Genomic DNA, 12,375 nt, shown 5'->3' with positions numbered 1-12,375 from the left:
CAGCACATTAGAAAAACTACACCTTCCCCAAATAAAATGGAAATCAACGTGACTTAAGTTCTGTTAATTTAAAGCAGTAATGAAAAATATGGTAAGATGCAAACATACAGAAAGTTTGAACAAAAGATTTCATTTTTTTTAACTGCACTTAGTAACCATTTTTTTCCAGATAAATATACCCTTAGAGTGAATATCAACACAGCAGCTGAGATAAGCGATTCCTAGCTCAAATAGAACTACACACACTAGCTTAAGCTCATGCTAATGCCTAAAATAACTGGGTGGCCACAGCAGTTTAGTAGCTCACTTAAGTAGTCCCACTCAACCTCCTGTATTCATACTTTTGTGATTAGCCTGAGCTGCCACCCGTAGCTGCATGGCCGCACTGCTATTTGTCATTTCTAGCCCAAGCAGAGCTAGCATGCTTAGGTCTACCTGAGCTGGGAATTATACCTCTGAGCTGCTGTGTAGGTGTGTACTTTGACAAACTCTTAAAAAAAAAAAAAAAAAGTGAAGTCAGACTTCTAATGTAATCTTCTCTGTGCAAGGAAAAAGCTAAGCTACTAGTGAAATTTATAAATGAGCGCACACAGGGAATCATTTGGCACTCACCTGCAGAAATTAACTTAGATCAGTTATGTCTGGCTTATCATGATGGAACTTTAAAACATCTAGGTTATCAGGAAGCCGAAGTATTGGCAAGTACACCAGAAAGAATTCATGGACTTCAACTGTAAATCTACAATTTGAGACAGTTTATAATAGAAGTCATTGGCTTGACAGTAGGTCATGACAATCCTCTTTTGAATCAAGCGAAGTGGCCTGCAGCGCTTGCCTGAAAGATATTTGTCGTGGACATCTGCAAGGCAGCAACATTTGCAAAACATAATTGCTTGCATTCAGTTTCCATAAGGAAATCCCATTTTGGTGCCTTAACACCCTGTAACTTGTGTTTGTACTTGTTTGGACTCCTGTACTATTATTACTGCTCTTAAATGGAAAAAACCATAAGAGCTTAGAGCTGGCAGTGTTTTGTTAGGTAGCTGAGACATGGGGTCCTGTCAGAATATTTTTAGAAAAATCAAATTTACAAGTGATCTTGTTTTCTCTCAGCTACCACAGAGTAAGTGTCTTTCTGATTCTTATGCATTAATACATTCCTGTTGTTTGAAAATGCTCCACAAGGATGTTTGTCCAGTAATTTACTCTATTGGGTTTTTAAATCCATGCAAACTGACTTTAGTCTAATTTTTTTCCTCAAATATTTAACTTCTACTCACAGCCTCTCTTCACATTTCATTGTGTGACTGTTTATATTGTTGAGTGTTGTGACAGTGCAGTTGTCCATGATAAAAGGTATGTGTACACACCAGACTTGCTTCGCTACAGGACAAGTAGGAAAAAAGATGGTTTCCCAAAACCTTGGGGAAGAATTTGACGTAGTATTCCTTCCCAAACTTCCTTCTGTGAGGTGCCCCAGGCCCTGTAAAATAAAACAATAACTCAGACTAATTGAGGGAGTAAAATATAAGGGAAGGAGCAGTAATTGAGGCAGACAACGCTAATAACTTTAGTGAGAGACATAAAATGCTCTCAAAGCAGGGAGAATGGTCCAAGATGCATGCCAAGTAAGAGTGTGTTTGTCACAAAGGGGCATACAATACCACATGCACAATGATCTGTTGCCAACCTAAGATACAACCACAAGATCACAAAGTTGGTGGGTTGTGTTTGAGCACAGAAGCAAACTAGACAACCCTTTAAAGGGTTCTCATTTATTTATGCAAATAAACTTCTTAAAGTGTACTTCAGAGAATTTTGTAAAAACTGTTCTGTTCTGTAGATAATATCATACTGTCACTCAGCTTAATTTTCTATGGTTTAAAATAGCTTAAACAAAATTGCAATAATACTTGGTTTTTAGAGCTGGTCAGATTTTACCAATGGATTTATTTTCTTGCCTTTTGCACTGTTCGTAACCTGTTGACAGTATCTTCCTGGTAATGGGTTCCATTCCAGTGCTACATTAAATCCAATAATAGAAGACTGACAAACTCAATGTCTCTTCTAGATTTGGGGACAAACTTAATAAAAAGACACTGAAACTCGTACCCACTTTACCGGGAAACTGCTCTTTGGTCTTTTATAATAGTGACTTTCTGAAAAATGACTCACCAATTTGTAACAGGAACAGCATTGTGTGTGTAACTTTAGTACTTGGGACTTCTTATTGCAGAAAGTACTCATTGCCTAAGTATGTTCTGAATTACCAGATTGTAATAAAACAGTTTCTCTGCTTCAGATGCAATAAGCTGCAAATTAATGCAATTTTAATTAATTTTTGTTTTTGACCAAATGTGACTTTAGCATAGTTGCTGCAGTTCAAGAAAAGCTGTTTTAAAGGAATAATCAAACCTTGATACTGAGGAATTATGTTCATACTATAACTTGTTCTGTTCAGTTTATTTTAAATATGTCAGATACATCTTGCCCACAAATTACCTCAATAAACCTTAATGTTCAGGATTTAGCAAAATTAGTCACATTTTGTAGGGAAGATGGTCTTCTAGTCTTAACTATCAGGATCCTGTAGCTAGATGCTATGCTCTCAAGCTATAGTGATTCACTTTCACAATCTTACTTCAGTAAATGGTTTTCTGAACAAACATTGGAGAAGGTTTCAAACTATAAACATGTCAGAGCATTTAATATATTGCTCTGAGCTGTCATTCTTATTTTTTTATATATCTGGCTCTCTTAATTCTGAAAACTAACTTTTTTTTTTCTGGGGGAGGGAAGGATGTTGGCATTCCATTGTTGTCTAATTCCATTTCAGATCTGCTTCTAGTTGCACAACACTGCCAGCCCTGCAAATGTTTTCACAAGTCAACTATAGTAAAGATTTTTGTCAGCCAGATGATGGCCATCAGTTATCGTGTGTAACATGAGTTGCATTCAGTGGGGTTGTTTGTTGCAATTTTTTAAAACATTAGTTCAATTTCTAAATAAAATACAAAAATGTTTCATTTCGAAACGAACAGGGTTTTTTAAGATTCCATTTCTTCATTCCCATTTTTTTCAGTCACAGCTATTAAATGAATTCAACCTGAATTTCTGGATTGTTTGTGTCCCCCCACGAGGAATTTCCTGGCAAGTTCACTACTTGCCAACATTTTTTTTGCCCAGCTCTAGTCATCACTAGTGATAGTCAAGTTTGACTTTCAGAGCCCAGGCTGAGTTTGTATAAACTCTACAGAGTTTACAAGTCTCCCCCTCTCCTTTTTAGTTTTACAAACTCAGTAAGATGCAACCCCTGTTGCTCTTAAAAAGCGGATCAAAGTATAACCACCATGAGTACAAAAATAACCAGTGGATCTGTGTCTAGTTTCTAGTCTCCCTTTCTATCCTCCCCTGGTCTAGCAAGACTTCTGCATTTCTTCCCCCAAGCAATCTTTGTATGTATTAACAACACTAGCAAATGAATAACTAGCTGGTGCCAATGGGAGTCTAATTCAGTTATCTGGCTAAAAAGATGATCCTGGAAATGCAGCAGACAAACTAGAACAGGGGTAGGCAACCTATGGCATGCGTGCAGAACACATCACTTGAGCTGATTTTTTTAGTGGCACTCACACTGCTGGAGTCCTGGCCACCAGTCTGGAGGGCTCTGCATTTTAATTTAATTTTAAATGTAGCTGCTTAAACATTTTAAAAACTTTATTTTACATACAACAATAGTTTAGTTATATTATAGACTTATAGAAAGAGACCTTCTAAAACATTAAAATGTATTATTGGCACACGAAACCTTAATTTAAAGTGAATAAATGAAGACTCTTGCCGACGCCTGAGCTAGATTGTGGAGAGAAAAGAGGACTCTTCATATCTTCAAAGACCTACACTAGCTTGATTTTTAAAAAGGAAGTTCACAACTTGATCTGAATGTTGTGACGTGGTTGAGGAGGAAAAGCTTCCATGGAAAATAAACTATCCACTCTAGGGCTTAACCCAGAGCATGGAGCCCAGCACTCCCAAAAGCACACTCTCCATCTCCAAAACTGCCAATCTTATAGCCCTTCCCCAGAGCACCTGTGCAAGAGGAGGAATTGCAGAGGTAACTTTATCTAAAGTTTTAAATATATTAGCGCTTCTGAGTTACCTGAAAGTGGGGAAGAAACTATTAAAGTTTAGTTGCCTTTTTGCTCATACATAACTTAAACAACTTTATTTTTAATTTCTAAACTGGTGCATGTTTAATTTTGAATTGCATAGCCTTGTACATTTTGGCTCTAGAAAGCTATGTAAGTTTAAAATTCATGTTTTGTACAGGAGCTTACATGTTTCCTATGGAAACTTTCAGTTATTTATTTTCAATAACTTAATGAGACAAAATGCATATTTTTCGGGTAAAGGTTAAAAATCAGCAATACTTCCACCCTTTAATTTATTTAAATTATATGTTGACACAGAACACCTAAGAACCTTAAGAAATGCTAAAGTGAAGAGTTCTGCTAAAAAACATTTGTAGATGCCATGAGGAAGAAAAACTAACTTTAAAGAAGCAATTCAGTTCACTTTTAAGATTCTAAACCATTAACAGACTATGTGTAATCTTAATTAAACATGAGTTTGTGAAGTCACCAGCTCTTGCCAGATGAGCACAGAAGACTGAATCCAGGCCTTGGTAGAGTGTACTCCATTAAATTTAATTTTTTGAAGTCTTCCCATGTGGTGGTGTAATTTAGAATCTTAAACTATTTTTGTAATTTTTAAAAAATCAATTCTTTAGTCTTGTGTGTGATATCAAAGATTCAGAAGGACTAGCTGCATTCTTTTGAACTGGTTTCAAACCTAGTTCAGTAAAATAAAATGAATTTGGGTCTCTTCCAAATGCAAACTTAAAAGTTATAAGAGATGAAAATAATTTGTAAAAGCTTCATTAAAACAACTTGACTGATGTAGTTTGACTATTATCCTAGCCTATTTCTATTAATTATTGTACTTTAAAAAATCATTACTGTAGTCAGTAGATATGTATTTAACACATGCCCTTTCAATTTCCTCTTACCTATATTTGTTCAGAATTTGGTTGTCCTACTGGGTTTGTTTTTTTGTTTTTATTTATTTGTTAAAATCAGGTATAATTTAAAACAATAACGGAACTTTCTTTTAGTCTTTCTCATTAGAGTTCCACTTCGAGCCCAATGACTACTTTACTAATTCAGTCCTGACAAAAACCTACAAGATGAAGTCAGAGCCAGACAAGACTGATCCCTTTTCATTTGAAGGCCCTGAAATAGTTGATTGTGAGGGGTAAGGAAAATCTGTGTTTTTTAAAAATATTTTTAGAGCCTCTAGTCTGTATTCTCCAGGACTCTCTTCTTTATCTTGGTAATGGTTGATACTAGGAAAAAGTCTTGTGGATGAAAGCATGAAGCTGGTAGTATAGATGGTGAACTCTAACAGTTTTGTTCTGTGCAGATGGAATATAATATGCATTTAAAACTGTGCCTCTCCAGTTCAAGGGATTAGTAGTGAGGATACAAGTCTTTCAAATTCAGTCCAGGTAGGTAGTGGTTAAAGGTTGTTTTGGTCCAAAGTTAATGGCTGGTCTCAGTCTAGTCGTTATTGGGCATTTGCCTGCCTCAAAACCTTACCATCACAATTGGCATTAAATTAGCATTCTTGAAGTTCAGCAAAAAAAATTTCAATAGTCACTTGTAGGCCTGGCAGAATTTTATTTTTATATATTTAAAAATAAATACTAATATCTATTTTTTAACATCTTTTCCTGATTCTTATTAATTTAAACTTTCAGTTGTTGGAAATTATGGGGGGATCAGACAATGTGGGGGGCCAGACAATAAGTTATTGACAATAGATGCTAAGGTTCAAAACGTTTAAGTCTTTATAACCATCAATGCAAAAATTATCGTCATCAAAATACACAAATTAAAAATCCTAAGTCCAACTCTGAGTTCTCAAGCAGCATTTTCTTTCTTTGGCTATCTGTAAATTTATCAGTGGCAATATTTTTTTGTTGGTTTGTGTGTGCAGCGAAATTACATTTTTATTGGTAAATGTCAGTCCAGCCAAACCTAGTCATGTATATGAGCTATCCTCTGAGTCTTCTTAAGAGATGGTCCCTGGAATATTGAGGTGTGTTGACAAGCATGCTCAAGCCAAGGCACCCTGCCAGCGTGCCTCAAACGTTCAGAATATTGCAAGCAAACATTGTATTTGGAAACAGTTGATGCAGGGTCCCCTGGTGAAAATAAGAGAAAGCAGGAGGGACACTTGCTGCCCTAACTGCTGGCATATACATGGAAGGTGGAAGATGCTGGGTCCAGGCCCCCAGCTCCAACTGCTTTCATTATTTATTCAGAGTGGAACATTTTCAACAGGGAGCTGTCATATCAGAATCTCCCGTAGTTCAATGGCTAGAGCACTCTCATGAGAGGTGGGAGACCCCTCTGTTCAGATCCTTTCTCCCACTCTGGTAGAAAGTGGGGAATTGAAGTGGGGCTCTCACATCCCAGATGAGTGCTCTTGTCTGCTGGACTAAAAGTTATAAGGTTATCTTGCAGCTGGATTTTGAATGGGGCGCAGTTTGGTAGGTGACACCTGAGCTTGCCTACTGGATCAGGTCCTACATATGACTTAAGCAGCTGAACACCTGTCTTCCCCTGTTCGTGAATCATTCTGGGACTTAGGCAGGAGATGGGTGTCTGGATACCTAAAGGAAGACAGCAGTGTGCGTGCTCACAGGCAGGAATATATGCAGTAGGGAACTTTTGACTCTCAAAAATGTAGGCACTGAATCAGCTTAGGTGCCTACAGGATTTGATGGCCGTTTTGTGGATCGCAGTGGAGCCAAAACTGGAACTTAGTGGGAGACTAGGTGTCTAAGGCTATGTCTACACTACCTAGGGATCAGTGCTGCTGCGATCGGTGCACTGGGGGTTGATTTAGTGGATCTAGTGAAGACCTGCTAAATCGACGGCAGAGCACTCTCCAGTTGACTCCAGTACTCCACCAGGACCGAAGAGAGTGTATGGTAAGTTGATGGGAGAGTGTCTCCAATCAACCCAGTGCAGTGTAGACACCACAGTAAGTCGACTTAAGCTACATCGACTCCAGCTACATTATTCACGTAGCTGGAGTAGTGTAACTTGGTCAACTTACCACGGTAGTGTAGACATAGCCAAAGTCTGGGGTTTAGATGCCTAAGTACATTCATGGATCCCACGTTTAGTTACTGGGATCAGTAGAGCAAGAAAGCATTTGTTCATTGACCCCATCCATGTAATAGCTAATTATCAAATTGTTCTGAGACATCTGTGGAACAAGATGTTTTTGGTCACTGAACTGTTGGCTGAGTGTGCCAAGCAGCCTTCTTTAATTAAGGGTTTGTTTCAGTTAGGACAGAACTTTTTTACGCTGCAGCTAATTCAGTGGCACTTTGTCTAGATCAGGGGTCGGCAACCTGCAGCACGCGTGCCAAACATGGCACGCGAGCTGATTTTGAGCGGCACAGAGCCGCCTGCCGCGGTTCCGGCCCCCAGTTCCCCCAGCATCCCCGCTCAGCTGTCTCCCCTGTGGGGGCAGGAGGCAGAAGCTTGGTTCTGTGGCAGCCAAGCTTCCCCCTCCCCTGCTTCTTCCTCCAATGTGGTGCTTTCCTGCCCCGCCCCCTTTCCTGTGCCAATCAGTTGATGGCCCTAGCAAGGGGGAGGGGGAAGAGCGGCAGTGTGCACACAGCTCCATAGAGGAGGCAGAGAGAGGTAGGGACGGAGCCTTGGGGAAGGGGGTGGAACAGGCACATCCCTTCCAGCCCCCTGCCATGAGCTGCTCAGGGCAGGGGCCTGAGGGCACCCACACGAGCCGAGCACCGAGGCCTTTGCCCTGACCCCCGACACTCAGCCTTCTGTCCTGCATCCCCGCACACCCTCTGGCCCCCACCTCCCCACACACTCAGCCTTCTGTCCTACACCTCCCACACTTAGCATTCTGCCCTGCAGTTCCCATACCCCCCAGCCTTCTGCTCTGACCTTTGAACCTCCCACACCCAGCCTTCTGCCCTGCACCCCTCAGCCCTGATCCCCTCCCACACACTCAGCTTTATGCCCTGCAGCCCCCATGTCCCCCAGTCCTCTGCCCTGACCCTTGAACCCCCTCACACCCAGCCTTCTGCCCTGCACCCCCCAGCCTTCTGCCTGGAACTCCCTCCCACCCCAACACACACCCAGCCCTCTGCCCTGCACCCCCCCCACACATTCAGTCTTCTGCCCTGCACCCCCCCACACACCCAGTCCTTTGCCCTGACCCTTGAACCCCCCCACACACCCAGCCTTCTGTCCTGACCCTTGGCCCCACTCCCACCCCCCAGCCTTCTGCCTTACACCCCCCACACATCCCAGCCCTCTGCCCTGACCCCTGAACCTCCCCCACGCAGGTCTGGGGTCCCAGCCACAGGCCATGCTCAGCATGCTGCTGGCCTAGGTGAACAGAACCCCAGGCTGGCAGTGAGCTGAGCAGGCTGGCGGTGTAAGATCAGCACTTCAATTTAATTTTAAATGATGCTTCTTAAACATTTTGAAAACCTTGTTTATTTTACATACAATAGTTTAGTTATATTAATATAGACTTATAGAAAGAGACCTTCTAAAAAAGTTAAAATGTATTACCGGCATGCGAAACCTTAAATTTGAGTGAATAAATGAAGACTCGGCACAGCACTTCTGAAAGGTTGCCGACCCCTGGTCTAGATACAGTCTCTCAGTTGAGGTGCAGTGAGAACCAAGTCAGGTGACATTCTGGCAACAAGGACCTGAACAGCAAGCAGTTTCTCGTTTAGTATACATTGGGCTCAATTCTTTGGTTGTTTAGTCCAAGCTGTGCTTTGCATGCCACTAGGCCAGGGGACGGTAAAGATGGCTGTGTCTCCTTCACAGTTCCCTGATTCTTAGGGTACTGGGACTCTGATCCCTGGTATGAGCTGATATTGAACTGTCTTTTAATTTATGCTTGGCTGCCTACAGCTCAAAGAGGATGTGCCAGGAGCATAGTGACGCCGGCCATGTCCCCACTTCCCCACCTTAGGGATTCCCTGACAAAAAGGAAATCTTACCTGACCAGATGCAGAAAGTTTATAGCGTCTTGTCATTGACAGAATTGTCCAAAAGGGTGTTGTTAACAGATCATTTTGGCTCCTGCATTTAAGAAAATGTTGGTTTGTACATTAAACATTAGTCCTTGTAACTACAACATTAAGTTCAATATGTTCAAAATAGGTTTAGCATTTTGTAAAGCAGTCGCAGTTTTCTAGAACTGCAAACAATCTGCCTTGATTTTTTTTATTGGACTAAATGTCTTATTTCCTCTCCTCCCCCAAATGTCTTTTGGCATTAAAGCCTTTATTCCTTGTGCTGTCTTTAGATGTACTATTGAATGGAAGAAAGGAAAAAATGTTACAGTTAAAACAATCAAGAAGAAGCAGAAACACAAGGGTCGAGGCACAGTTCGAACAATTACCAAACAAGTACCCAATGACTCTTTTTTTAACTTCTTCAGCCCCATAAAAGGTAAGCTTGTTTGAGCAACAAAAAAATCTGGATTTTTGCATAGTTACCCAAACTCTGTTTTATAAAAGTGGTTTCTTCACCTTGGCTATATTTAGGCTGTTATCTGTAACTCTGCTTTTATGATGTGACTGTTGTAACATATAAACATCTTCAAATGAGTGGCTAAATCAGTCCTAAGCAATGGGATTTATATTGGGAGAGTTTTAGAGTAGTGAAACAGATGGGGTGTTGTCACTCTACTTTTGACAGGGTAAATATCTGGAGCCCAAAACAACTGCTATTTATCAACCTGAGAAAGCTGTTTGCTAATAACTAAACTCAGATTTTGCCTTGACTATAACTGTTAAATGAGTTACTCTAGCTATAATCAGCTAATTCTACAGGGAACTATTAGATGAAGAAGAACAGTATAGACAGGACTCTTTCTGTTAGCGTATCATGACTGTCCCATGTTTTGAATATTACTATTTTAAGGATAGTTTACTTTTTACCACAAGGTGGCTCCATACTTCTATTCTAGATGTAATGTGTGAAGATTTCACATCCAGTCTCAGTTGGTTCAATAGGCTGATCTCGCTTAAGCCTTCAGGGTGAACAGGATGTAACTACTGTAATTATGTTAGGGTTTGCTGTAGTGCCTATCACTGTATCCAAGTGCTAATCTGACCAAATTAAGCAAAATTGCTAGTGAACTTCAAGAGGCCTTGTGCTCTTTTCCTTTTTCTGGTTATTAAGCCCTGTTTGCACTAGGGGTTTTTTGCAGTTGTTTATCTGCCCTAGAGAGAGAGAGAATACATACCTATGATTGCCATATCGTTAAAGAATTTTAGGGTAATAGGTTCCTTTCTAGTTGATATTTTAGAACACCTATTTGTCTACCTTGAAACCTCTGTAGTAAGAGGACTAATAATAATACCTTACTCTTACATGGCGCTTTTCATCAGTGTATCACATTATGTACGATGTAAATAGAAATGCCACCAAAAATGGTTTTATTTTCATATAAACATCCACTTTCTGCAAACAAGACAATCACAAGCTGCCTGAGTTGTAGCTGATTTGAGATGATGGGGGATATAAATATAGTGGGCTAGATTCTTTGGCATGCCAGAGCTCCATAATCTGGAAAATGGTGCAGATTTTGCATTATGTTACTTTTCTACTTTGACCCTGTGGGTATCGAAAGACCACATTGGCCTCCGTTGCAATTTAGAGGAGCCACAGAGGTGCTAAACTTATGCTGGCTGGAATGGTGCTTTGGAGACCATTTTGCTGATCCCAGGATTGCTGGAACACACTCCAGCTATGTCTCCATGTGTCCCAAACTTGCCTCTGGAGCAGGATCAACTGGTGGTGAGCTAGCTGGCTTTATCTCTAGGGAATTTCCCTGTGATGGGAGTATTTCCAGTGGCTCATTTAGGATAACTTAAGTTTCACTTGTGCTATTATGATTCAAAGAGAATTTAGTTTGGGGTGCTGGTTTGGCCACTACATTCTGTTATATATGTCATTCAAGATGGTTTGAACTGTGTTAGCATAGAGAAATTCCTTCTGCAAGTTATACCAGTGTGTGTTCTGTCTGTCTGGAGTAAATATGTGGCTTCTTCAAATGCCTCCCAAATCTTCCTGCTGGCAAACTGATACTGATGAGCTGTAAGGTCAAAGAAAATGGCACACATTTTGCCTAGTACAGTGTATGCATAATTCTCACATACATTCTCCTAATGCTGCAGACTGATTAAGTTGGAAGGTATTTTAAAAAAAGTAAAAGCAGCAGAGAATCCCGTGGCACCTTATAGACTAACAGACGTTTTGGAGCGTGAGCTTTCGTGGGTGAATACCCACTTCGTCAGACGCAGGTACCTGCGTCTCTGCTGCTTTTACAGATCCAGACTAACACGGCTACCCCTCTGATAAAAAAAAAAGTAGACTTTTTAATATTTTAAACTATACTTAACTAGATTGTAAACAGGAGTTCAACTATCTGAGATTGGTCTACGATGGCAGCCTCCAACCTTCTCTTTAAATATGTGAGAAGTGTTTGAGAAGTGTTTATCATGTGAACTTCATAGATGATGCACTGATCAAAATGGTCATAGCTTTTTTTGGTAGATATGTATGGTTTTGTAAAGTGTCTGGTTAACCCTCTTGGAAGCACCAGTACACGTTGTATAGTTTCTGTAAGTCTTTCATAATTAGGCTTGGATTGGATTTTTGTCAGTGCATATGGATTTCATAGTAAACACACAAACTGATGAAAACGTTTATTTCCACTGATGACTGAAATTTACAAATAGACAAAGTAAAAAAAAGATGCTTGAACTTCTTAGCATTTGATTTCAGGGATGTTTTATATATATCTTCATATGTGATGTTAATCCCTGTAATTTTGTGCCACTGAAAATTTAAATCAATAAAATTTTTGGGGAAAAAAGCTTAAAAATAAACACCTTCAATTATACAAAGAAAATTAAACTTGAATCTGTCAAGACTGTTCATAATACATAGTTCCTATCTGGAGTAGAAAATACTTGCACATGGAATGTGTGTAAATATATTAGGGCTGTTGATTTAATCACAGTTAGCTCACGCGATTAACTCTATCATGATATTAAAACTGATCAATTTTTTAAACGCACTGTTTTTCTACATTTTCAAATACATTGATTTCAGTTACAACACAGAATACAAAGTGTACAGTGCTCACTTTATATTTTCATTACAAATATTTGCACTGTAAAAATGATAAAAAGAAATAGTATTTTTCAATTCTCTTCATACAAGTACTGTAGTG

At 39.9% G+C, this 12,375-nt stretch overlaps 1 protein-coding gene and 1 non-coding gene across 4 annotated transcripts in view; both read left to right on the top strand.

Annotated features, from left to right (window-relative positions):
- The window catches only part of NAP1L4 (nucleosome assembly protein 1 like 4), a 65,817-nt gene that overhangs the window by 36,767 nt on the left and 16,675 nt on the right, over positions 1-12,375 (top strand). For all 3 annotated transcript variants that reach the window (XM_032770305.2, XM_032770313.2, XM_032770329.2), the window contains exons 9-10: positions 5,174-5,313; positions 9,436-9,581. In XM_032770305.2, coding sequence (XP_032626196.1) covers positions 5,174-5,313; positions 9,436-9,581 — 286 coding nt within the window. The remainder of the gene's footprint in view (positions 1-5,173; positions 5,314-9,435; positions 9,582-12,375) is intronic.
- LOC116819406 (small nucleolar RNA SNORA54) lies at positions 1,965-2,085 on the top strand. The gene has a single exon (XR_004372406.1). It is a non-coding gene; the product is annotated as a small nucleolar RNA SNORA54 (small nucleolar RNA).

This window comes from Chelonoidis abingdonii, chromosome 4 (assembly GCF_003597395.2).
Source record: "Chelonoidis abingdonii isolate Lonesome George chromosome 4, CheloAbing_2.0, whole genome shotgun sequence".
Lineage (NCBI taxonomy): Eukaryota > Metazoa > Chordata > Testudines > Testudinidae > Chelonoidis > Chelonoidis abingdonii.
This window is presented reverse-complemented; position numbering and strand designations above follow the sequence as displayed.